Source organism: Podarcis melisellensis, assembly GCF_964234715.1.
Source record: "Podarcis melisellensis genome assembly, chromosome: 1".
NCBI lineage: Eukaryota > Metazoa > Chordata > Lepidosauria > Squamata > Lacertidae > Podarcis > Podarcis melisellensis.
In genome coordinates this window covers 128,529,454-128,553,804 of record NC_138528.1, presented here as the reverse complement: position 1 = coordinate 128,553,804, position 24,351 = coordinate 128,529,454, and the positions used below count along the sequence as shown (strand labels likewise).

Here is a 24,351-nt window from a genome sequence, read left to right as displayed (position 1 = left end):
GAGGCACCCCCAAACTTGGCCCTCCAGATGTTTTGGGACTACAATTCCCATCATCCCTGACCAGTGGTCCTGTTAGCTAGGGATGATGAGAGCTGTACAGTCATACCTTGGGTTGAATGCGTTTGGGTTGCACTCCGCAGCAACCTGGAAGTAACGGAGCGTGTTACTTCTGGGTTTCACCGCTTGTGCATGCACAGAAGCTCAAAATGATGTCAACGCGCATGTGCAGAAGCAGCGAAAAGTAATGTGTGCGTGCACAGACGTGCCGTTGCTAGTTATGTTTGCTTCTAGATGCGAACGAGGCTCCGGAACGGATCCCGTTCGTATCCAGAGGTACCACTCTAGTCCCAAAAGATCTGGAGGGCCAAGTTTGGGATTGCCCAATCACATGACAGCAATGTGAACCAGGGATGACTAAAGCACCAGAAATGCCTCAACTCGTCTTCGAGCAGCACTTACATCCAGCCAAATTAAAGTCTTGGCTGTGGCCTTGGAGTGCAACTTGAGAAAGTAGCAGCTAAACGAATCAGGATATATTCCCCCACAACAGCATTGCATTGCAGGTATTTCATTTTTTTTTAAAAAAAAGATTGCGGAAAAATCCAATAGTGGGTGAATTCTCCCCCCCCCCACCCATTGATTGCGTTGTATTATCTTCTCCAGGACATGGGGTGGGTGGGGCTGCCCACCAAGCAATGACTCATTTTGATTTATGTTTCCCTTCCAGATGCCCCACTAGCCCGGAGTACTGGCACAATGCGTCAGAGCAAGCCAGAAGTTCCTAGATGTAAACAGTGATTCTCACTGAGTACCTGCCCAATTACTATCATGCCTCACTTTTTTGGTACATTCATAAATTACCGTATTTTTCGCTCCATAGGACGCACCGGACCATGGGGGGGGGAGCACAGGGAATTTTTTTTTCTTGTTCTCCCCCTCTAAAACAAGGTGCGTTCAAGGTACATTCACCAGAGCTTGTGGGGCTGGCGGTGGGGGAAAGTGCTGCTTTCCCCCACCGCCAGCCTCAAAGATCCCTGAAGCCTTTGGAGCGCAGCGCCCCGCTGCCCTGCAGAGGCTTTGCGCGCAGCAGTCCCCAAGCTACAGCAGCGAGACGGAGCCCTCTGGCTTGGGAACAGCCTTGCCAGCTTCTGCAGGACAGCGGGGTAAAGGCACCCCGCAGCCCTGGAGAGACTGTGCGCGCAACCATCCCCAAGCTAGAGCAGCGAGACGGAGCGCCCCGCAGTGCTCCGTCTTCCTGTTCTGGCTTTGGGCTTAGCGGCGCAGCCTGCATTCGCTCTATAGGACGCACACACATTTCCCCTTAATTTTTGGAGGGGAAAATGTGCGTCCTATAGAACGAAAAATACGGTATGCTACTTTGTCAGAAAGCTACCAGGGTCTTTGCTGTAACCTCTCAAGCTCACCCCCATAGTGAAGAAGCCACTACTGTCAAAACATTTGGGCCATTAGCAAATACCTAAATTGCTCGGCCTCTTCCTTGAATTTGCATTACGGGAATCTTTAAGGTTGTCGCAAAGCTCTTGATGAGAAAGCTTTTGAGGGGCAATCTAATACAAAACACCTTTTTCTGAGACATATCTGTGCGTGATACGTCTCATTTCTAAAAGTCACTTTTTTTTGTTAAAAACTTCCCCTTCATCCCGTTTCCTCCCGATCCACCAACTTCTCTTCTCCAGTTACCTGGAAGATGCCTACCTTTCTTTTCACGGAAGGTTTCGCAGCCTTCTTGCTACATTTCTTGACCTTAAGTGAATTAGTTTACATTAGTGACTTATCAGAGTTGCTTTTGCACACCTTTTCAAACAAGCAAATGCACGGCCTGAATACACAGCCTTGATGAAATTGCCATGGCCCTTTAGGATTTTCTTTATATCTGGGTGAACAAAAAGTCAAAAACCACTACAAAGCAGCAGAAAGCAATTCGTTCAGCAGCCCAATTCATGTATGAAATCACCACACACACAAATTCCATACCTGCAGTGGTCTGTAGAGCGCATACTCATCTCTGAAAATCTGATCGTGGTGGCTGACACAGTCCAGCCAGCGCCCGTCTACCAGAGCCTGACCAATTGCAATAGCTTGAGCTCTGGAAAAAAAGATAGGTTTCGAATCTCAAGTGAGCTACCAAAAACATTTATAAGCCCAAAGTGAAAGCTTCACAAATATGGAATTGCAGTCTTTATTGTTTGCAAAAGACACTATTTAGTGGGAAGAAATTCCACTGAAAATCCTCGCTGTTACTATTTTACATGGTTGTTTATTTGTATATATTTTAAAATTTTATACGTGGATGTTTTATGAGGCAATTCATTTTATTAGGCATTTATTGCAATGTCTAGCATTTTTCTTTTTTTGAATTCATTTTTATTGATTTTACAAATACAAAATACAGATAAGGGAAAAGTAAAACAAACATACATATCTATATAAAGAGATTTTCCAAATCTCAGGACTTCCCCTCATCCCCTCCACAGGGTCTCATTTCAAACATCTACAACTACATATTCATCCATACTCCAATTCTCATATCAAAACATATTATCCATAGTGATTTTTATGCTACAACTGAATGAAAATCCTCCTCTTGTTTCCATCTGCTTACAGTGGTCTCCTAAGTAGCTTATAATTTTCTCCCATTTTTTGGTAAAGTTTTTATCCTCCTGGTTTCTGAGTTTTCCAGTCAGTTTTCCCGTCTTGGCATTGTCCATCAGCTTGATTTGCAATTGCTAATAAAGGTTTGGCTAAGTAAGTAATCAAATCTAAAAAGCATAGTTCCAAGCAGTTTCCCACTTGATCCGCACTTTCTAGGCCTTGGTCCGAGTGGTTTTGCCTTTGCCGTGACACTTTCCCTGGGACAGGCCTCTCCTGGGCCCGAAATGAGGACAAACAGAAATCCACTCAATGGCCGTTTGTTCCAATTCAGTGCAAACGATCAAGGAAATGACAGGGCAAGTGGAGGTATGGAGAAGCCTTCAGCCAGGCGTCCATAATCTGGTTTTCTCCAGATGGTTAGGATAGCAACTCCTATCTGGGACTGATGAAAGCAAAGTTTATAAATTGTTTTGGATGGGTTTTCCCAGATAAATAGCATATACCATATTTTTCGTTCCATAAGACACACTTTTTTCTTCCTAAAAAGTAAGGGGAAATGTCTGTGCGTCTTATGGAGCGAATGCGTGGTCCCTGGAGCCAAATTGCCCAGGGGCAAAAAGCAGATCATGCTCTTTATTTTCTTTTTGAAAGAGGGAAGGGGGTGTTGAAACAAAGCTGCTGATCGCAAGCGATCGCAAGCGAGATAAGGGACGCTAGCAATAAAGGAGGCTGCCTGGGAGGGGGGAGGTAAAGACAGCAAACTTGCAAGGAGAGGAGACAGGAAGACTAAATCAATGAGGAGAGAAATTAGAAGAAAAGGAGGAGCAAAAAACTGCTCCAGCTAAGGAAAAGACACTAAGGCAAACAAGAGGGAAGGGAGTGTTCAAAGGAAGCAGCTGATCGGTGGGATCAGAAGAGAGATAAGGGAAGCTAGCGGAGGCTGCGGGGGGGGGGGGGTAAAAGCCAATGAATCCTCAGGATTTTTACATTTGGTCACCCCAAATTCACCATCAGATCACACAGCATGCCCACGGCTACAGCCTGCACCAAAAAAATCATGCACCCACTGTTGCGTGGGGCCGCAATGGTGCAAAAACGTGGTTACAAAGCACGGATCCACATGGATCCTCAGGATTTTTGCATACCCCAAACTCACCATCAGATCACATGTCTGTAGCCACAGCATGAACCACAAAAATCATACATCCACTGTTTTGTCTAGAATATTTTTTTCTTGTTTTCCTCCTCTAAAAACTAGGTGCGTCTTATGGAGCGAAAAATACGGTACATGTTTTAAAATATAAAATAAAAATGGTCCGCATAGCATGCTTCATAAATGGTCAACGTTGGAAGGATCTTCATTGGAGAGGAACATATTTTCTCTTTAGAACACTCTGTGTGTTCTGCTGTTTGGAAGCAGTACAATATTAACACCAATATGAATGTGCAGGCTATGATACATTAGCAATATTGGAATATTTTTAAATCACAGAATTGTGGAGGTGGAAGGGACCCTGGGGGTCACCTGGTCCACTCCCTATCAGGACAAGATTCTTATTTTAAAAGCTGATTATTTTTTCAACTGCAGCATACTTAGGTCATAGCGAAATGGACGGAAGGAAGGAAGGAAGGAAGGAAGGAAGGAAGGAAGGAAGGAAGGAAAGTTGAGGACCGCACACATTTTAATTGAATGCAGACTGCAAGGGGTTATAATAATTAGGAATAAATGTTTAAAACATATTGGGACTCAGCAGAAAAAGCAAAATAATAATTTGAGGAATGGCGCTTATATTACATTCACAGAAGGAGAACCAACGATTTAGAACAAGCCCCAAAACAACTACCTTACGATAACAGAGTAGCATTTTCTACCCAGCAAAATTACCTTGGATTAGAAATGGGATGAGGGTGGGTGGGTTGAGGGTTTATGCTTTATAACACCGTTTGCAATTCATAATTTGGTTGCAATCTAATAAATAAATACAGAGAACACATTCCCTTCATGGAAATAACTAGTTCATAAAAGCCCAGTAATCCCCTGAGCCATGAAGTAATGAGACAGTCATGAACTGAGGGTTGCCCAGTACCTGGTGGTGACATGGCCGTTCCTCATGAGCCAGTTGACCAGCTCCTTCCCCACGATGCAGTTGGGATGCGTCCGCAGCCAATAGCGATGATCCTGGAACTCCATGCCACTGTTGTGATGGCATATTTTCTTCCACAGGTCTTTTAGCTGGACTGAGTCCTGCGAGGCAAGAGTGATGACACTTTTAGATAGCATCTGTTTGGTGGGCTTAAGTGTTCCCGCCGTCTTGGGAACTGCTGTTTACATCTGTTGCAAGTGATTTGCACCGTCCCCACCCCGCGATGCACCAAAGGCAGTGTTCTGTTATACACATTCGTGAAAAGGCAGGGCTATGTGCCGTATTTTTCGCTCTATAGGACACACTTTTCCCCCTCCAAAAATTAAGAGGAAATGTGTGTGCGTCCTATGGAGCGAATGCAGGCTCCTTGGCTTCAGCGATAGCAACGCAAAGCCTCTGAAGCGCTCCGGAGGCTTCCTGTTGCTTTCACTGAAGCCTGGAGAACGGGAGGGGACAGTGCACACCGACGCCTCTCGCTCTCCAGGCTTCAGGGGTAGCCGCCTGAAGCCTTTGGAGCACAGCGGGACCTCGCGCTGCGCTCAGAAGGCTTCGGGTTCCTTTTGCTGAAGCAGCGCCCCTTCAGCGAAGCGGGAGGAGAAATGGAAGGGGCTCCGTTTCTCCTGCCACTTCGCTGAAGGGGCACTGAGCAGAGAGGGGGAGAATATTTTTTCTTGTTCTCCCCCTCTAAAACAAGGTGTGTCCTATGGTCGGGTGCGTCCTAAAGAGCGATAAATACGGTATACACATCGTACATGAGTATTTATCTGCACCAGGAGAAAACTTGGCCAGTATCTTATTGTTATCTTTTTTTATTCTGACTGCAAGCACTTGCGGAAGTGGGAGAAAGATTAAAAATGTCAAACTACACCAGCAGACATGTGTGCCCGTCTGTTGATTCTGTCTTCAGGTAGAGCAATAAACGAAGCTCTGCTGAACATTTTGTGCTCTTCACACTTAGAACAGCTAACTAGAGATTGCTTGGCTCTCCCTTACTTCAGGCAGGCCTTTGAAGCAGCAGTGGATACCACAATGCATTACAAATCATAATTAGAGATAATTCAGACATGCACACTCAATTATATACAAATTATTACCATTACTATTATTAAATTTCTGTTCCACCCTTCCTTCCAAAGGAGTCCAGGGTGGCAACATCAAGCAAGCACCTGCCTGTCTGAGACGTCATCTCAAACAAAATACTTTTCAACAGAAGTAGTTGAGATATTTAGCTGAAAGTCATATGGGAGAGGACCTCTTACTTCAGCGCAATATGCATGCTTGCATATAAATTAGTCCTACGATACTGTAGCAACAGTATCCTAGAAAAAGATAGTGTGGTGCAGTGGTTAGAGACCTGGAGGTCAGGGTTCAAATCCCAATCACAGCCTCTCAGCCTCACAACGTAGTTGTGAGGATTAACTGACCAGCAGAAGAACCATGTACACCACCTTGAGTTCCTTGGGAGAAAAAGGTGGGAAATAAATGCATTAAATTAAATATGTAAATAGTCTTACACGGCATAGAAAGTCAGAAAATGTCATGGAAGCACACACACACACAGAGACAAACAAAATAAAGTGCCAGCATTTTCTCTTGCAAAGCTGGTTCAAACAACCACCGCAGTTGCATTCTCAGACCTAACGACACAAGGGTTTAGCAATTCCTTAAAGGTTTTTAAAATATATATATATAAAGTTGCTAAACTTTCCATGGTGAAGCTGAAAACTCTTACATCTCTTCAAAAACTAGGTAGTGGTATAAAAGTACCTTTTCAAACATACATACATATAGGATTATAATGAAGATAAAATGGGATAGCCCATGAGGGGGGGTTGCAAATAGCATTACAACAGTTCATAAACTGCAGCCAGAGAACAGCACAAAGTGACTGCACCTAAGAAACAAGGATCCCCAAAGCAGCAAGACACTACAGATTTCTGCAAGAAGAATGAAATATTTTTTTTAAAAAAACTGCTTGGCTTGTACCAGGAGAATTTTGCGCTCGTCCTCATTGGCCTCCTTGGCGTATGTGCGGTTAGCTTGTGGACTGACAGATGTCTCATAGGAAGGGACCATGGGCGATCCAGAGCGATCCAGGGACAGGTTAGTAACGCTGGCTGATCTGGCAGGAGAAAGAAAACAATGCCTTTTAAGCTCACTCCAGCTCTTTAAAATTAAAGTTTAACAGAGCAGGTCCAAGATTTTACAACATTAGGTAAGGTAAGGAACCTCCCAAGTAATGCCCATCTCTCTTTCTCTCTCTCAATGTAGCGTTTTGAAAATCAGCAACTGGAAATAAGCTTTTGGGTTCTCAGTGCAAAACTATTAAGCTGATTTGTCCCAAGTGAAATTCTTCCCCCTTCCGCAAATAGTAAGGAGGAACCTCCTTGATATACTAATCCCCTCCCCTGTCCACTAACTCTAATATGGGGGAAATTAAGTTCAGTCTACTTAATAATAATTCAGAGGACCAACTTCCATTTTAGGGCAACCTTCAACGGGAAGACTTTGGGAGCAAATTGGAGCCCCAGACTAGATGACCCTCAGAGTCCCTTCCAACTCTACACCCCCCCCCCCCGATTCTGTGTGAAGGCACCTCTTATAAATGCCTCTGGCAAGACTGCTTCCTTGCCGTAAGTCTGGCAAATGGAAAGTAAAACACCAGGCCTTGACTATTTCAAGAGTAAAGGAGTTTGAGAGACACTGATCTTCCAGCTGACCTAAGTATCTAAGGTACCGTATTTTTCACTCCATAAGACGCACCTAGTTTTTAGAGGAGGAAAACAAGAAAAAAAATATTCTGAACGAAACAGTAGATGTATCATTTTTGTGGTTCATGCTGTGGCCACAGACATGTGATCTGACGGTGCATTTGGGGTGACCCAATGCAAAAATCCTGAGGATCCATGTGGATCCGTGCTTTGTAACCACTTTTTTGCGCCATTGCAGTCCCACGCAACAGTGGGTGTGTGATTTTTTTGGTGCAGGCTATAGCCATGGACATGCTATGTGATCTGATGGTGAATTTGGGCTGACCCAATGTAAAAATCCTGAGGATCCATGGGCTTTCACCTCCCCCCTCCCAGGCAGCCTCCGCTAGCTTCCCTTATCTCTCTTCCGATCCCACCGATCAGCTGCTTCCTTTCAACACTCCCTTCCCTTGTTTGCCTTAGTGTCTTTTCCTTAGCTGGAGCAGTTTTTTGCTCTTATTTTAATTTCTCTCCTTATTGCTTTAGTCTTCCTGTCTCCTCTCCTTGCAAGTTTGCTGTCATTACCTCCCCCCTCCCAGGCCGCCTCCTTTATCTCTAGCGTCCCTTATCTCTCTCCCCACAAACGATCAGCAGCTTTGTTTCAACACCCCCTTCCCTCTTTCAAAAAAAAAAAAAAGCATGATCTGCTTTTTGCCCCTGGGCAATTTGGCTCCAGGGACCACGCATTCACTCCATAAGACGCACAGACATTTCCTCTTACTTTATAGGAAGAAAAAGTGCATCTTATGGAGCGAAAATTATGGTATATGCTAATTATCTGGGAAAACCCATCCAAAACAATTTATAAACTTTGCTTTCATCAGTCCCAGATAGGAGTTGCTATCCTAACCATCTGGAGAGAACCAGATTATGGAAGCCTGGCAGAGGGCTTCGCATCTTATGGACCGAAAAATATGGTAATCTGTACATCTTCTACTGTGGAGAGAAGAAACGAGCCCTGGAAGTTAACCTCCCCCAAATCCTGAGGACATATGACGTATTTGGCCAAAGATCAAGATTTGTGAGAAAGGTCAAAGCAACACATACAATTGCCCACCCGCCCCAAATACTGGGTCACTAGCAAGGCTAAGGTTTGGACCAGCAAGAACACCCCTGGTCCACAAAAATGTGCCACTATCAACCTTTGGGAACAGCCCACTAGATCCCCCAACCACTCAGAGAAAGGACCAGCGATAGGGAAAAGTTATTCCACATGTCCAGTATCTCTGATGTCATTTCACTCAGCACGAGACCTGAACTATAGACTTCATGCTGTGTTTGCAGATCTCTTGCCATCTATCGAGGACAACACAGTGATGTCAAGCAAATATCGTCGTAATGTCGCTACATAACCAAAGGACACGATCATCTTTTGACTGAAAGTCAATGTCATTTTAAGACTTCGTCCGCAGAAATAAACTTTACACGGGATCCGCACTGTGCCATTTCCACAGATGCAGCTTCATATACACACACAAGCGTGAGAGCGGGTGGCTCACCTGTTCCGAGCAGGAGACTTCCCTGCTTCCTCCTGAACTGATCCAAGACGTGTCGATAACGTGGAGGAGGAAGAGTCTGGGTGAATCAAGCTGCAAGTAAATGACACTGTTTTTAAGCAGCAATTACCACCAAATTACTGCAATTAAAGCAAGCCATCGTTATTACGCTACAACTCAGTGAGTTCTCCCAGGACTTATAAAGCAGCGGATTTATATTCTTTACAATTGTTCTTCAAAAGGTTTTCAAGTGCTTCCTTAAAAGCTATAGCAAGCAACAAGTTCTCAAATGCTGTGGAACATTGCAATTCTGCAAGGGGGAGGCGGAACTAAGGATAAGAAAAACAAAGTCATTTAAAAGTACAGTCGTACCTCGGCTCCTGAACACCTTGGGAGTTGAACGTTCTGGCTCCTGAAAGATCAAAACCCGGGATCGAAACATCTGACAGGGCTTCTGCAGCTTCTGATTGGCTGCAGGAGCTTCCTGCAACCAATCAGAAGCCACGCTTTGGAAGTCGAACGTTTTGCAAGTCGAATGGACTTCCGGAACAGATTCTATTTGACTTCCAAGGTACGACTGTAACAAGAATCTTCTCTATGCATCACTGTTCCCCACTCCACATTATAATATCATTAGAATTTTGCAGTCAGGAATATGAAGTTTTAAAGTCTTTTTACAAATTTGAGCCTGAAAAGAATAGGGCAGGTTACATGTCCCAGTAATCCAGGGCTGTGAAATATTAAATCTGTTTGGTTGGCCACCCAGAATTGCTCTCAATTATTTCTGCAAGCTGAGTTTCTTTTGGTCAGGGATGTGGAAGGAGGTGCCACCTACATCAAAATGCCCTCCAGGAGAACAGAGGTTGTTTACAGTGGCCAATGCTGCTAAGGAAAAGCAGTCTGTACATGCTCAGAGACACTCCTCTATACTGAAAGTTGAGTTCCAGGAGTATGCTGGCTGGGGAATGCATACGCCAATCTCTCAGTGTTTCGACACTACTGAAAATAATTGTTTTCAACTCACAGACAGCAGAGGGTGCTGTATTCAAATTTAGAAAGTGAAAAAGAAACAAGGCAGGATTTATCCCTCACACCACAGGTCAGATGTTTTACTACAGCTTATCACTGATGAGCAACTTCAGTGTTTGCCTACAGATGTTGTTGGAGGGTTCTCTTAGTTGCAGCAGTTAACGTTAACATATTGCAACCTGATCAATCACAAGGAAGCCACAAAACCATGTCTCAACTGAACAACTTTACAGAATTCCAGCCTCATGAAAGCTGTGGGATTGCGAAAGGGACTCGGACCGAGAAGAGCAGTCTAAATTCACTTTGAGATTCACAAAATATGCAACTCTTCCTTTCAGATTCAAGCTAGGATAGTCCGGGCGCTCAAAGCGTGTCCAATCATGCAACTTTTTCCATCAACATTCATCAGACTTATTGAAAGATCCCCAAGCAGCTTACATATATGTAAATACACTTTACTGTATCATAAAAACTGATAGAACCTCGAGGGGGCTAGAAACTCTCTCCTGTGCCAATGAAACCACCAGATTGCGCTTATTTCCATCGTGGCAGATCCAGGAGCAGAGGGCCTGACCCAAAGGTCTCCTTTGCAACAGTTCTCCCCACCCCCTTGCTCACATGGGATGAGGAACCATACAACTGTAGAGTTGGAAGAGACCACGAGAGTCATCTAGTCCAACCCCCTGCGTTACAGGAATACTTTTGCCCAACTGGGCTCAAACCCATAACCCGGAGATCATGCTCTGCCAACTGAGCTATGCATGTGGAAGCCAAACACACAACACCATAAGCTGCTTTAAGAAACAACTGAGCCAGCAAGCCCATGGTGGGAATGGCATTTCCTTCCTTGCCCCACATACCCAGGGAGAAAAATGGACGGGGGGGGGGGCGGGACTCCCTCCTACTTGGGTCTGCTGCTTGACTGCAGCATGCATGTGGACCCAGCAGCAGACAGGGTTTTATTAAATTGTTGTAGTAGTAGCCAAGCTGAAGATATGTGTAAATGAATTAATGGCATGTTCTCGGCCCACTTCCACTTGTCCCCTTCCGATGTTGTTTCCTTGTGTCTATCATAAGATTGGAAGCCCTAAGGGGTCGGAAGAGGAAAGTATCTCAGTGGCACCTTGCAGACTACAGTCATACCTCGGGTTGAATGTGCTTCGGGTTGAGCGTGTTCGAGTTGCGCTCAGCGGCAACCCGGAAGTAACGGAGCGTGTTACTTCCGGGTTTCGCCACATGCGCAGACGCTCAAAATGACATCACGCGCATGCGCAGAAGCAGCAAAACACGACCAGCGCAAACGCGCCGTCGCGGCTTACGTTGCGTTTCGGATGCAAACGGGGCTCTGGAACGGATCCCGTTCGCATCCCAAGGTACCACTGTAATGGTTTTATTGTGGCATCTGGTTTTGCAGACATTTGATGAAGTGAAGAAAAAGAAGAGGAGTTTGGATTTGATATCCCGCTTTATCACTACCTGAAGGAGTCTCAAAGCAGCTAACAATCTCCTCTCCCTTCCTCCCCCACAACAAACACTCTGTGAGGTGAGTGGGGCTGAGAGACTTCAGAGAAGTGTGACTGGCCCAAGGTCACCCAGCAGCTGCGTGTGGAGGAGCGGAGACGCGAACCTGGTTCACCAGATTACGAGTCCACCGCTCTTATCCACTACACACACCACAATTAATGTTTAAGTGAGAGACTGCATCTGCTGGGAGAGACAGACAAAATAGAAGGCTTTAACAACCTAACTGCCACAGTTGTGTATCTTTTGCAGAACTCTTAGTCTCTCTCACACACAAAGTTCTTCAGATACACAAACAAGGCTCTGCTCTGTCTTGCTAATGTTAAGGTTCCAGGAACAAAAATTATGGCAAGAAGATAATATGGCAAAGTCAGTTAAGCCATTCCGCTATAGACGGAAGCCATGGCTTATCAAAACCTGATGTGCAAAATCAACACAATACCATAGCAACAGCCAGTGTGATTGGACCACTGCATTCAAGCAGAATACTGCAGACAAATTGTGTGGCTGGATGGACAAAAGATATTCCAAACACTTAAACCTAAGTGGATTCCCCGCCAAACCAGATATATTGATACCTTTGCCAGGTAAGGTCTTCTTCGAGGAATATGTTGCGGCTGGCTTTCCTGCTGCCAACCGGAGTCCGCGGTTCCCCAGGATCCAGTACCGACACACAGTTGGCAGAGTCAGACAGAGCATTCAAGTCTTCCCCGATGGAGTTACTCTCTGTGGAGTGAGCGTAGCTTAAGGCTATCTTACGGCAGTAAGTGCAAGCTCGGAGGTCACCTGTCGAAAAACAAGAAAGATTGAACAGCCTTGCCCTCTACAGCAGGGAAACTAAGGATCCGAAAGAAAGTCTACTTTCTGAGATTGTTTTTCTCGCCAGGCTTTTCTACGATTTGAGAAGCTGTGAGTTGAAAGGAGCTCCCTCCTCCGGGAAGCATTCACTGTACGTCAGGCTTCTTGCGCGAACAGCCACTGCTTCCAAAAAGCACTCCCCCCCCCCGCCTCCCCATCAGGTGATCGGAAAGGAAGTTTCTTTGGCGAAGCGCTTCAGACATTGCCTCCTCGCTCCCGTTTCAGCCTCAAAGGCTCTAACAGAAAGGGGGGGGTGCTGTTTGAAAGCCTTTTACAAGCCTTTTACAAACAGCAAAAGAGCTTTCAAGCAACATTGCCCTTTGAAGTCCCAACAACTGGGACTTCAAAGCACACCATCACCTGACACCATCGTGACATCACGCCCCACCCACCTGTCAAGTTTGGCCTGCCAGGAAGTGGGGTGATAACAATATAGCCCACCAGCCAGAAAACTTACTGGCGCTGTGGGTTAAACCACAGAGCCTAGGACTTGCCGATCAGAAGGTTGGTGGTTCGAATCCCTGCAACGGGGTGAGCTCCCGTTGCTCGGTCCCTGCTCCTGCCAACCTAGCAGTTCGAAAGCACCTCAAAGTACAAGTAGATAAAAAGGTACCGCTCCGGCAGGAAGGTAAATGGCATTTCCGTGCACTGCTCTGGTTTGCCAGAAGCGGCTTCGTCATGCTGGCCACATGACCCGAAAGCTGTACGCCGGCTCCCTTAGCCAATAAAACAAGATGAGCGCTGCAACCCCAGTTATCTGCAACTGGACCTAATGGTCAGGGGTCCCTTCACCTCACTGATTCCTGTGCACAATACATAACTAAACCAGGACAAATTCCTTCCTTGATCTTAAGGAGCAGTGATTTCAACTACGGAAGCTCATTGACCTGGCTTTCCCACAGCTCTTGCCACAGATTCTGCAGGTTGGGCATAAAAATGGGGAGTAAAGCCTCCTGGTGGGACTTCTTCATGCTTAAAAGGTGGGCTGCCATCCTGGTGCAGTAACCCCAGAAACATCACAAGAAGCTATAGTGTGGTTTTTTGAAAGAAAGGGAAGGCAGATCACAAAGGATGGGCACATTAATGTGTGTATGAGGAAGTCTTCCTTCGCCTTATGCACTGCTCAAGGTGCCATCCCTCATGCTGTGAAGTCAGCTACATCCCCACCAAATAACTGAATAATGTACATTTATGAATGCAAGGGAGCAAATTCTTTCAGAGGTAGGTATAAAGCAGGAAAAGACCTGCAAACACAACTAACAGTGTCCTCCCTTTAATTTTGCATAGAACTGTGAATGATGTGGATGAAGGAGCCCATCATAGCACGCGTCCCATGTGGAAAGGCTCCATGCTCAGCCCTTAAACAAAGGCAACTTTCTCCCCTCCCCTAAAAAGGTTGAGACTTTGAACGCTTCATGCCTTACCTGTGTAACCCATGAATTTCCCAGGGATTTCCTGGTTGCAGCAGCGGCTGCAGAAAATCTGCCCGCACAGCCGGCAGTGGTGCCTGCGGCGAAAGGTGGTGAATTTCTCACTGCAGTCATAGCACTCCTTGCACTGGCTGTCTGGCATCCAGTATTGCTTCAGATCACTGTCCTGGGGAGGGAATTAAGTATTTAGCCTGGTCACAACACAAGGCAACAGATTTATGTAGGATATTTCTATCTCCGAAGCTAAAACAATACCATGGGAAGTCACAAGGCCGTGATGAGATTACATTTCCTCAATAACTGGCTAATTAGATTTCCCAGTGCAAGTCCTTCTTAGACACGTTGCCCGATAGAACAGTCTCTAGATTACCAAGTAAAAGTTTAAGCCCAGTAGACAATGGCCCAGCCGTTCAACAAGTTCTGCTCACACTCAGGCAATTCCTCCAGAGCATCCTAGCAGAAATATGTAATGTTAAAGGCATTAAGCAGAGGACTCCTCCCTCCATTCAACCGAACCTTTAAAAGGCAGCTTTCTTCTTTAATATGCAGGCATGGTTTACTCAAGCCAAAATAATTTTCCAGGTGTTATTATTAAAGCTATACAATTTGATCCAGTAAAGGATTCCTACCATCTCAGGAAGGTAAACTTTGCCTGTAAACCAGGGGTGAGGATGCCCAGGGGCTTCAATTTGGCATGTGAGGCCATTTTCCTCTTAACCATGCCCACCAGTCAATCAGCTGGCATCACTTGGCGACATCAGCTGATGGGAGGGGGGGAGGGTTCAATCTGGCTGGTGAAGCAGAGAGCAGGACTAAGACCTCCATTCATCAGCTGATGAACAGAGAGTTTACTCCTGCTGGGTGGTGGTTCACCAGAGCATTTCTGTGCAGGATACACTGGCAAAGCAGACCCCTTCCCCCACCCCCAGGTGAGCGAGACCACCAACCGGTCAACTGACGTCAGGTGATGGACAGGTGAGTGGCATCGCCCACCTGTCCAAGTTGGTGGAAAGATAAATATATGGACCACTAGGCCAAAAGGGTTTCTCAACCTTGTTTTAACCCCAATTTTGTAAGAATCACGTCTCATTAGGCTGAAAGCCTTAAATAAAAGCCCATTTTCATCTATATTAGTTTCATCCGGAAGTTGCCGAGGCTTAATCTTGCCTTAAGGGCTTGTGGGAACTTCTTGCAGCAACGAGTAGTGATGTTTTGATCTCTGATTGACTCAAAGAACAAGACAGTCTTTGGTAAACACCAAACACGACGTGTGTTTCATAGCAGCTCCATCATATTAACACCTCTCCCTCCTCCTCAAGCGTTACCTGGCTTTTTCCTTCCATGATTTCCTTTAGACGTTTTAGAACAGTACTGAGGCTTCGAAGCTGAACAGCTGTTCGAGGATCATGACCGCCAAGGGCAGGTTCTTTTCTTCGATTGTCTGAGGACAAGAGACATTAGTTACCATTTGAGACAGATGTTCTCTTTGTGTTGCCTATCAATGGACATCTCTTTAGAATGCAGAAGATATAACTTCAACTCTCTTAAACAGACACTGATGCAAACTTTTTACAATGAATACTGACCAACTGGAGGAGCTTTTTCAGAGCCGAGTTGCTTCCTTGCATGAGAAACGGACATTTTGCAATGATCCGAAAGGTATAAAATTTGGCATCCATCAAAACATGTTTCCAACATGGAAGTTCTAATAGTGCAGAATCTGAACCCACTTACTCAGAAGAAAGCCTGACTTACTTTAACAAAAAAGTAATTCCAAGAAAGCGTAAGTTAGGAAAACAGCCCTCAGATTCAGCCATGAACAACTATTCTGTTAATGGTTTGGCTGGCTTCCATGAGACCAGCAGGGATTTTTTAAAAGAAGTTCAGAAATATACCGTATTTTTCGCTCTATAAGATGCACCAGACCACAAGACGCACCTAGTTTTCGGTGGAGGAAAACAAGAAAAGAAAAAATCTGAATCTCAGAAGCCGGAACAGCAAGAGGGATCGCTGCGCAGCGAAAGCAGCAATCCCTCTTGCTGTTCTGGCTTCTGTGATAGCTGCTCAGCCTTCATTTGCTCCTTAAGACGCACACACATTTCCCCTTACTTTTCAGAAGGGAAAAAGTGAGTCTTATAGAGCAAAAAATACGGTAGGTAGCGCTTCTCGGTTTATTTTGAGTATTAGGATAAGTAACTTGAAAGAAAAACTTGCCTGTATTACATTCCTCAACATACACACCTTGAGGAATTAAAAACCAAAGCTACGTTTATGAATAAGCTTCCTTTTGTCACTTTCACTGCAACATTCATATTGAGGTGTTTAGCAAAAAGTCCTCCTTACAGTATAATAGCATACACCACAAATGGAATACAGGAATAGGAGTTTTGACCGTATTGTGTTTTTATCAACATTTGGAAATTTGTTCAAAAACAGATTTATAAAGCACACATCTTAACAAATCTACTAGATAATTTTTCAGCGGTTCACTGCAACCCTCTGCTTCGGCTGCATGGTAATCCATAAAAATAACAGGAATTCACTGTTAGAAGTATTCATCAGGAGCTGCGAACAGTTACATGACCAAAGTACTAACTTGCATTCATTTTAGTAAGTCGAGCTTATTTTACATGCCCCTTTTCTATGTTTACTGAACTCAAAAGTAGCTTCACATACAACAATTTCATTCATACGAAACCCAACAGGTCAACGTTTGTGGATAAAACGCACGAAAACTACTCACCCACACTTTAAAAAGCGAAAGGTTTATACGATCTGAAGAGAAACCTACACTTTAAAAAGCTGCAATCCATTGCAAAGCAACATTTACTAACTATAGAATAAAGGGGTGTGTACAATTTAGCAAAGTTTCTTAATATCACTATACGAAGTTTCCCATTCTAACACGCTGGAAACAGTACGCGCCGCAGATTTGCTAACTGTGCTCCTTTCATGGCATTCCTTTTTAAACAGGTGCTTTGTAAAACCTTTTTAAAATAATAATAACATCAAGTTTCTCACCAAGCGCATCGCTCTCCATTGGACATGCATTTTAATTGGCGCTCCCTGGATGAAGAGAAACAAACATGGCTCCTTTTGTACGTACTGCTTTATATATCACTGATGTCAGCAGGAATGCTGGCAGCTCAGACCAGAAGCAATCAAGTTAACTGTTGCTGTGCAACAGCCAACCTCCCAGTTTCGGAGGAACGAGGAAACAGCTTGCCTTTGTAAGAGCAGGACCTCTGAAACACTTTGCGGCTGCGGGTCGTTTTCTAGCAAGTATCTAACTGCCTGGCAACACAATTCATTTCCTAAGGAAATTTGAGGCAAGGGGTTGTGGTATGGGATGGAGATGAGATGTTCTTCAATTGACCTTAACCATTTCTAAAAAGGTAAAGGTAAAGGGACCCCTGACCATTAGGTCCAGTCGTGGCCGACTCTGGGGTTGCGGCGCTCATCTCGCTTTATGGGCCGAGGGAGCCGGCATACAGCTTCCGGGTCATGTGGCCAGCATGACTAAGCTGCTTCTGGCGAACCAGAGCAGTGCACGGAAACGCCGTTTACCTTCCCGCTGGAGCGGTACCTATTTATCTACTTGCACTTGGCATGCTTTCGAACTGCTAGGGGGGCAAGAGCAGGGACCGAGCAACGGGAGCTCACCCCGTCATGGGGATTCGAGCCGCCAACCTTCTGATCGGCAAGTCCTACGCTCTGTGGTTTAACCCACAGCACCACCCGCATTCCTACTAGGTACTAAAATTCCTGTGCCGCGGCTTCCAACCACAACTGTTGGGGAAAGTCCAAGCAGATTTCAGTTTTCAGATGCATTCATGGTAGGTCAAAGTGTTGACCCCTGATTTCAAATGAGGAACCATGTATCATCTATTGGAGGTGAATTTTCACTGGCGGCAGACGACAGAACCACAAGACTGATGTAAAATACTCGAACAAGAGTTTTATTACGGCTATATAAACAACAAACACAAAGCATGTGGGTCTTCTCTTTCTGTGGGCAGTTGCCTAATTAGCCTGGAAAACCACACCCAGAACTCATAGAAAACATCCTTAAAGTTATCTGCACCCTTTTCCTGTTTCATGACGAATGGTACCTAACATCATCTTAGGTCCACTTCAAGCAACTCCCCACATGCATCATCATCATCATCATATTTTTTTATTTATACCCCACCCTTCCCGGTTCAGAAAACCAGGCTCAGGGCGGCTAACAACAAATTTAAAACACTTAATCGTAGAAGCAGCATAAAATACAGTATAAAAACATGAATAACAATAAAATTCAAAGTTCATCAATTAATTTGGCGTTAATCCTAATAAGCATTAGATCGTCACCAGGGCTAGCTGGCTGAATTAGTCCTACTTGGGCCAGCAAGGAGGCCAGGGGAGAATTAGCTGTGGGGTCTCAGAGCAGGTAATCTTCATAAAAGGGGAGGGGGAGGGAAGAGAAGAGAAATAAAAGATCAGGCTGAATTCAAATTAAAGGCCAGGCAGAATAGCTCTGTCTTACAGGCCCGATGGAAGGAGGTTAAATCCTGAAGGGCCCTAGTCTCATGGGACAGAGCATTCCACCAGGTTGGAGCCATCACTGAAAAGGCTCTGGCCCTGGTGGAGGATAGTCTGACTTTCTTAGGGCCCAGGACCTCTAAACTATGGTTATTCATGGACCTTAAGGTCCTCTGTGGGGCATACCAGGAGAGGCGGTCCTGTAAGTACGAGGGCCCTAAGCCACCATGTCTGCTTATTTAGTATCTACCTTGCCTACCTACACAGGCCATTTTTTATTCCCAGGGTGATCTGCAAAACTGGCTAAGAACAAGTGCAATATAAATGTCATCAAAATATAGTTACAAGACCACCAACGTCACAATAGCAGCATTAAGCAGGGAGCAGTATTATATCTAAAGCACTTGGTCTTTGCCTGGCACTGTGGTACATGCCAGGACGTGGGTGGCGCTGTAGTTAAAACCACTGAGCCTCTTGGGCTTGCCGATCGGAAGGTCGGCAGTTCGAATCCCTGCGACGGGGTGAGCTCCCATTGGCTCTGTCCCAGCGCCTGCCAACCTAGCAGTTTGAAAGCACGCAAGTGCAAGTAGATAAACAGGTACTGCTCTTGCGGGAAGGTAAACAGCATTTCTGTGCGCTGCTCTGCTTAGTCATGCTGGCCACATGACCCGGAAAAACTGTCTGCAGACAAACTCCAGCTTCTTCGGCTTGTAAAGCGAGATGAACGACACAACCCCAGTGTTGTCTGCGACTGGACTTAACTGTCAGTGGTCCTTTACCTTTGCCTTTTTTATGGTACATGCCAGGTGAACATCTCTGTAGAGAGTGTTCCACGACTGGGGTGTTATGGCACCAGCAGTGTGGTCCTCTAGGTCTGTCGACCACCTGCCTAACCTAATACGGTGCGGGAACCTGCAAGAGATTGCCCACTTAATATGCTAATCTGTGAGTTGGTGTATATGGAAACAGACAGTGCAACTGTTATGCATTAAGGTTTTTCCATATGTAGAAAACACAAGTGTGCGTTTTGGTGCACACATGTAGCAGTGGCTCTTTAACACATACACACAAAAGATTGTACAAATGGAGTTGTCCTTTACAGACATGATGTAGCAGCTCAAAATCTTTGCCTCATCTTTTAGGCATGCTTTAATCAGTTTTCCCCAACCTGTTGCCCTTCAATTCTCATTACCCCTGATTATTTAGTTCATTTACAGGTTGGGAGTCCAAAACACCAGGAGGCTGAGGGAGGCCACATGCTCCAGATTTTTGTCCCTTTCCTCCTTGCTTGCGTCCTCTGTATACAGAGTACCCCAAAAACATATATAAAAATGCTGAACTATAATAAGAAAGCCTACAAACATGATGGTGCTGGAGGAGACTCTTGAGAGTCCCATGGACTGCAAGAAGATCAAACGTATCCATTCTGAAGGAAATCAGCCCTGAGTGCTCACTGGAAGCTGAGGCTCCAATACTTTGGCCACCTCATGAGAAGAGAAGACTCCCTGGAAAAGACCCTGATGTTGGGAAAGATGGAGGGCACAAGGAGAAGGGCACGACAGAGGATGAGATGGTTGGCCAGTGTTGTTGAAGCTACCAGCATGAGTTTGCCCAAACTGTGGGAGGCAGTGGAAGACAGGAGTGCCTAGCGTGCTCTGGTCCATGGGGTCACGAAGAGTTGGACACGACTAAACAACTAAACAACAACAACAAACATGATTGTGGGGGCACTTTAAAAAACAAATTGGTTTGTTTGTTTTTTAAGTGATGTTTAAATTTTTATGAAATTAAGAAAAAATAGGTCTCTCTCTCTCTCACACACACACACACACACACACACTACACAGATAAAAATCTGCTAATCAATAAATGAATTATGAGGAACTAGAACTCCTACCATTTTGTCTAATTTAATTAAAATCACTTGGCCATCCATGATAAACGCTTAAGTACCAGTATCAAATTTCTGTAGCTTCCCCATTCTGATTTTCCGTTTACACAGAATACTTGTGCATGTGTAGTAATCCTGTTAATATTTAAAATGCTAACTCTGCAATTATACTTGGCGTTGAGGAGAATGGAAGCTGGGGGGGGGGGAGAGACTAGCTCAATACACTGTTGCACTTACGCAATTTTTCATTATGAACTCACAGAGCATGAAGGAATGCGCACTGTGCCCAAAACCAACAGTGCAGAGGCGCCAAGTCTCAAGCCTTTTTGCAATCTCTTACAAATCTGCTAAAATCAAGCATCTGCATGAAAGGGTCCGTTCTGCAGCGCCCCCTGCCCCACCTCCCTACCCAACCATACAAAAAGCTTTAGTGTTAAGTAGCACAGGAATCATAACTCCTGCTTTGAACATTTCAAATCCCACCTGGGCATATCATCTACAGCTGTAGCTCATGTACAACATGTACAAGCTTGCAAAAATTTATCATTTGCTCGATAATAAATGTTGGAAATGCAAAGAAAATGAAGGTACATTCTTTCACCTTTGGTGGACATGCCCAAGGATTAAGGCTTTCTGGGAAATGATTTATAATGAAATGAAAAAGGTATTTAAATATACCTTCCTGAAGAAACCAGAGGCCTTTCTCCTGGGCATGGTCGGCCAATTGGTGCCAAAGAAGGATAGAACTTTCTTTATGTATGCTACAGCAGCAGCAAGAATACTCATTGCAAAGTACTGGAAGACACAGGATCTACCCACTCTGGAAGAATGGCAGATGAAGGTGATGGACTATATGGGATTGGCAGAAATGACTGACAGAATCCGAGACCAGGGAGAAGAGTCGGTGGAAGAAGATTGGAAGAAATTTAAATACTATTTACAGAAATATTGCAAAATTAATGAATGTTAGAATGATGTCAGATAGAAATTAAGTGGTTTCCAGCTGTAATGCTTTAAGAGAAATATGGAAAAAAAAGGTTTAGAAATAGGTTAAAATTTATTGATAAGGATTTGCTGAACTAACAATTTGAATTGGAATACAAAAAAGAGAGGTACGAGGAGGTCTGGGAAATAAGTTAATGGAAAATAAGTAATGGAAACTTTATGTGTTTTTAATTATTTTATTTTTGTATTTTTGTTATTTTTTCATTTTTCTTTTTGATTTTTATTGTATTACTATTGAAAACTTTAATAAATATTCTTTTTAAAAAAAACTTTTGGGTGTACGAAAAATGAACTTAATCTTTCTCCTGAAGCCAGGCCAGGATGTTTACATGTCCCTAGCCTTTCTGCTAAATGTCCAGGAAGACCCTGGTGCTGATGTGATTGTGGCATCTTGCAACCTATTCACCTGTGGGTACATGAGGACATCCTCCTGGGAGGGAAACCCCTATCTGCCTAGGCTGGATACCTGCCTGCCGCAGGTAAACAGCATTTCTGTGGCTTTTCCTAAAGCTTGTTCTGAAGCAGCCAACCTTTGTCAGGCAGGCCATCAGAAGAACTTCAGGCCAATTCCTTGGGGACAATCCCCCCCACGTTTCCCAGATCTGGACCACAGCCTGTTTCTGCACACCAAGGATAGCCATCCCTAGTGCATTCCAAATATTTTCACACTACAACTCCCATCAGCAGAATGGGAGGCAGAACAACTGTTTTCAAGCCCCTGTTATAGCTTTTCCTGTAGTTCTCTGGGCTAACCAGTAAAATTCTGTAATTAGCTAAAATTTGTGCCTTTATTGGATGGGTGGGTACAGCTGGCGAGGGAAAGGTATGCAAGGAATGGAGTCCGGGATGAATTCTCAGGAAGCTGAATGCTGACCTCAATTGGGCCCAGATGCATTGGAGGCACTACGGCTTGTAGGTGCAAACATATCTGTGGAAAGGTGTGCATTTTACACCTCTTACAGCTAGGGAGATGGGTGATGATAACCAGTTTAGGGATTCTGCCTGGAAGCAGAAATACGGTAAGAGTCATATGGGTTTGCTGGGTGAACTGATAGGAAGAGACGACAAAATCCATTTAGGCTTGGGCTGGAGGCTGGGAAGACAGGCAAGCGGGGGGGATTTGTCTCAGAGATTTGAGAATCTAACAGAGAGCTTTCACAACTCCCTTCGCCTTTGGGGAATACTAGGGGGGGAAAACCACTATGAAATTGCAGGCAGAGTCTTGCAGCGAGAGATTCTTTTGCTCAGGAAGTTTGGGATCAAGGGGTTAAGAAACAAAGCCAGCAAGTCTCTACCCACCACATCTAGAAATACGGAGAAGGAGGAGGGAAGCTTTAGGATTGTGCTTGGCTTGGGCTTGCTGAGAACAGCTGAAGAGTTCAGAGGAGGAGATCACTGATGTTCCCCCGCCCCATGTCTGCAGCCAACCAATAGCATGAGAACTGGTGACATGAGGTGGCCGTGCCAGTCTTCAAGAGCCACACAGGCATTCGGGATAGCAGTCCAAGTATTCACAGAGAAGGGGGTGGGGAGAGACAAACCAACCAGCATCAAGCGAAGCAAACCACAGATGAGCAAAGGAATTGCAAGCTGCATCCTGGCTTGCTCAACAAGCCTAGTTAAGCTTGAATGCAGCTACTCTGCCTCTAGGCTCTTATTACAGCCAAGCATTGCACTGAAAAGTTCTGCTCCCCATCACCCAGTTTGGACTGGGGGGGGGACCACTGTTCCTGGACTGTACCAGGATGAAGGTTGGGGCTTGCACGACTGGGTGGCTCCATTTAAAACAAATCTCTGCACGCTAAAATCCCTGAGCTTTGGTGTTTATCGGCTTAAGGAGACTATCAGAAGAGATCATAAAGAAAAAAGAGGAATTATATGAACAAGATAGGATGTGGAAACAGCAAGTTAAGACTGGATAGAATTATGAATTCTGTTTGGAATGATTGGGACTGATTTGGACATTAACGCAGTAGCAAGAAGATGATTAGAATCCCCCCTTTGGATCTTGAAGTATGGGTCCCCCCAACAAAATTCAAAATTTGGCTTTGTAATTCGGAATTTATGTGATGTGATTTAATTTGATGTGATTGGCCAGTTAATAAAAATTATTTTAAAAATAAAATAAAATCCCTGAGCTTTGAGTATGCCAGAGAGGGCTATCCTCCTGCTGCCACAACATGTCAGTTTTCAGTGACCAACGAATATTTCTTGCATGGAGGAGCATCCAGTCCTGTGGGCCTCCGTCTGTACTCTGAAATGGCAGAGCCCGGAAGCAGATCTCCCCCCATGTACTGAGCTTTTACAAAATTGCCTTTATGCTATAGCGCAAACCCATCCAGCTCCCACTCTGTGGAACTTATCATTTATTTTGCACACCCCAATCCTCCAGGAGAACTTGAGCAGAGTTCTCAAGAGTTGTTCAAAGACAGATCAGGGGAATCCTACCTGAAGTATTAACACTGGTGCTTCAAACGCAGCAAGAGACAGACTTATTTCAGATTGCAGGGTGCCAAATCCTCGTCTCCCTGTCCCTGCATTTCACCAATGTATTCACTCCTGGCAAAAGAGGTCCCTCCACAACACACACACACACACACACTCTTCAACTTTCTTGTTCATGTGTATGGGAGAGAAAAGCTTGCTTGCTGCTCTGACCTTAAAATCACTACAAGGTGGGTGATTGGTGCATATATTATATTATTATTTTGAAAAAAATCACAGCAACTTTGCATCAGCTTCTGAGCCACCTTCTCCCATGCCCAGCTTCTTGGAACGCTTGCCTGCAAGATCATCTCCAGGGGTTTTCCCAAGGAGACCAGCACTGAAGGTCTCCAGAGAGTGTTTTATTAAAGAAGTGAATAAGTTATTTAAGGTCAATGATTTTAGAGGAAGAACAATAGGCAAAACCTCTCATGACCATCCACACACAATTCCGGCCCCAAAGGTCACATATTATTTACTTTCGCTGATCCCTCACATGGATGGGTTTTTTAAAAGCAAGCAAAAATATTGGCATGACACTAATAAGGCTGGGAAACCTATGGCTGGGGGTGAGGAATCCATTTTAACCAGATTTATACTCGATTG

At 44.8% G+C, this 24,351-nt stretch overlaps 1 protein-coding gene across 5 annotated transcripts in view; it reads right to left on the bottom strand.

Moving 5' to 3' along the window:
- Positions 1-24,351, bottom strand: part of PIKFYVE (phosphoinositide kinase, FYVE-type zinc finger containing) — a 97,712-nt gene that overhangs the window by 60,485 nt on the left and 12,876 nt on the right. For 4 of the 5 annotated variants that reach the window (XM_081898135.1, XM_081898134.1, XM_081898136.1 and 1 more), the window contains 8 exons: positions 15,167-15,282; positions 13,836-14,007; positions 12,132-12,339; positions 9,007-9,096; positions 6,744-6,879; positions 4,701-4,858; positions 1,996-2,107; positions 1,717-1,764 (listed from right to left, as the gene is read on the bottom strand). In XM_081898135.1, coding sequence (XP_081754261.1) covers positions 1,717-1,764; positions 1,996-2,107; positions 4,701-4,858; positions 6,744-6,879; positions 9,007-9,096; positions 12,132-12,339; positions 13,836-14,007; positions 15,167-15,282 — 1,040 coding nt within the window. The remainder of the gene's footprint in view (positions 1-1,716; positions 1,765-1,995; positions 2,108-4,700; positions 4,859-6,743; positions 6,880-9,006; positions 9,097-12,131; positions 12,340-13,835; positions 14,008-15,166; positions 15,283-24,351) is intronic. The other variant, XM_081898137.1, reaches the window with a different exon arrangement.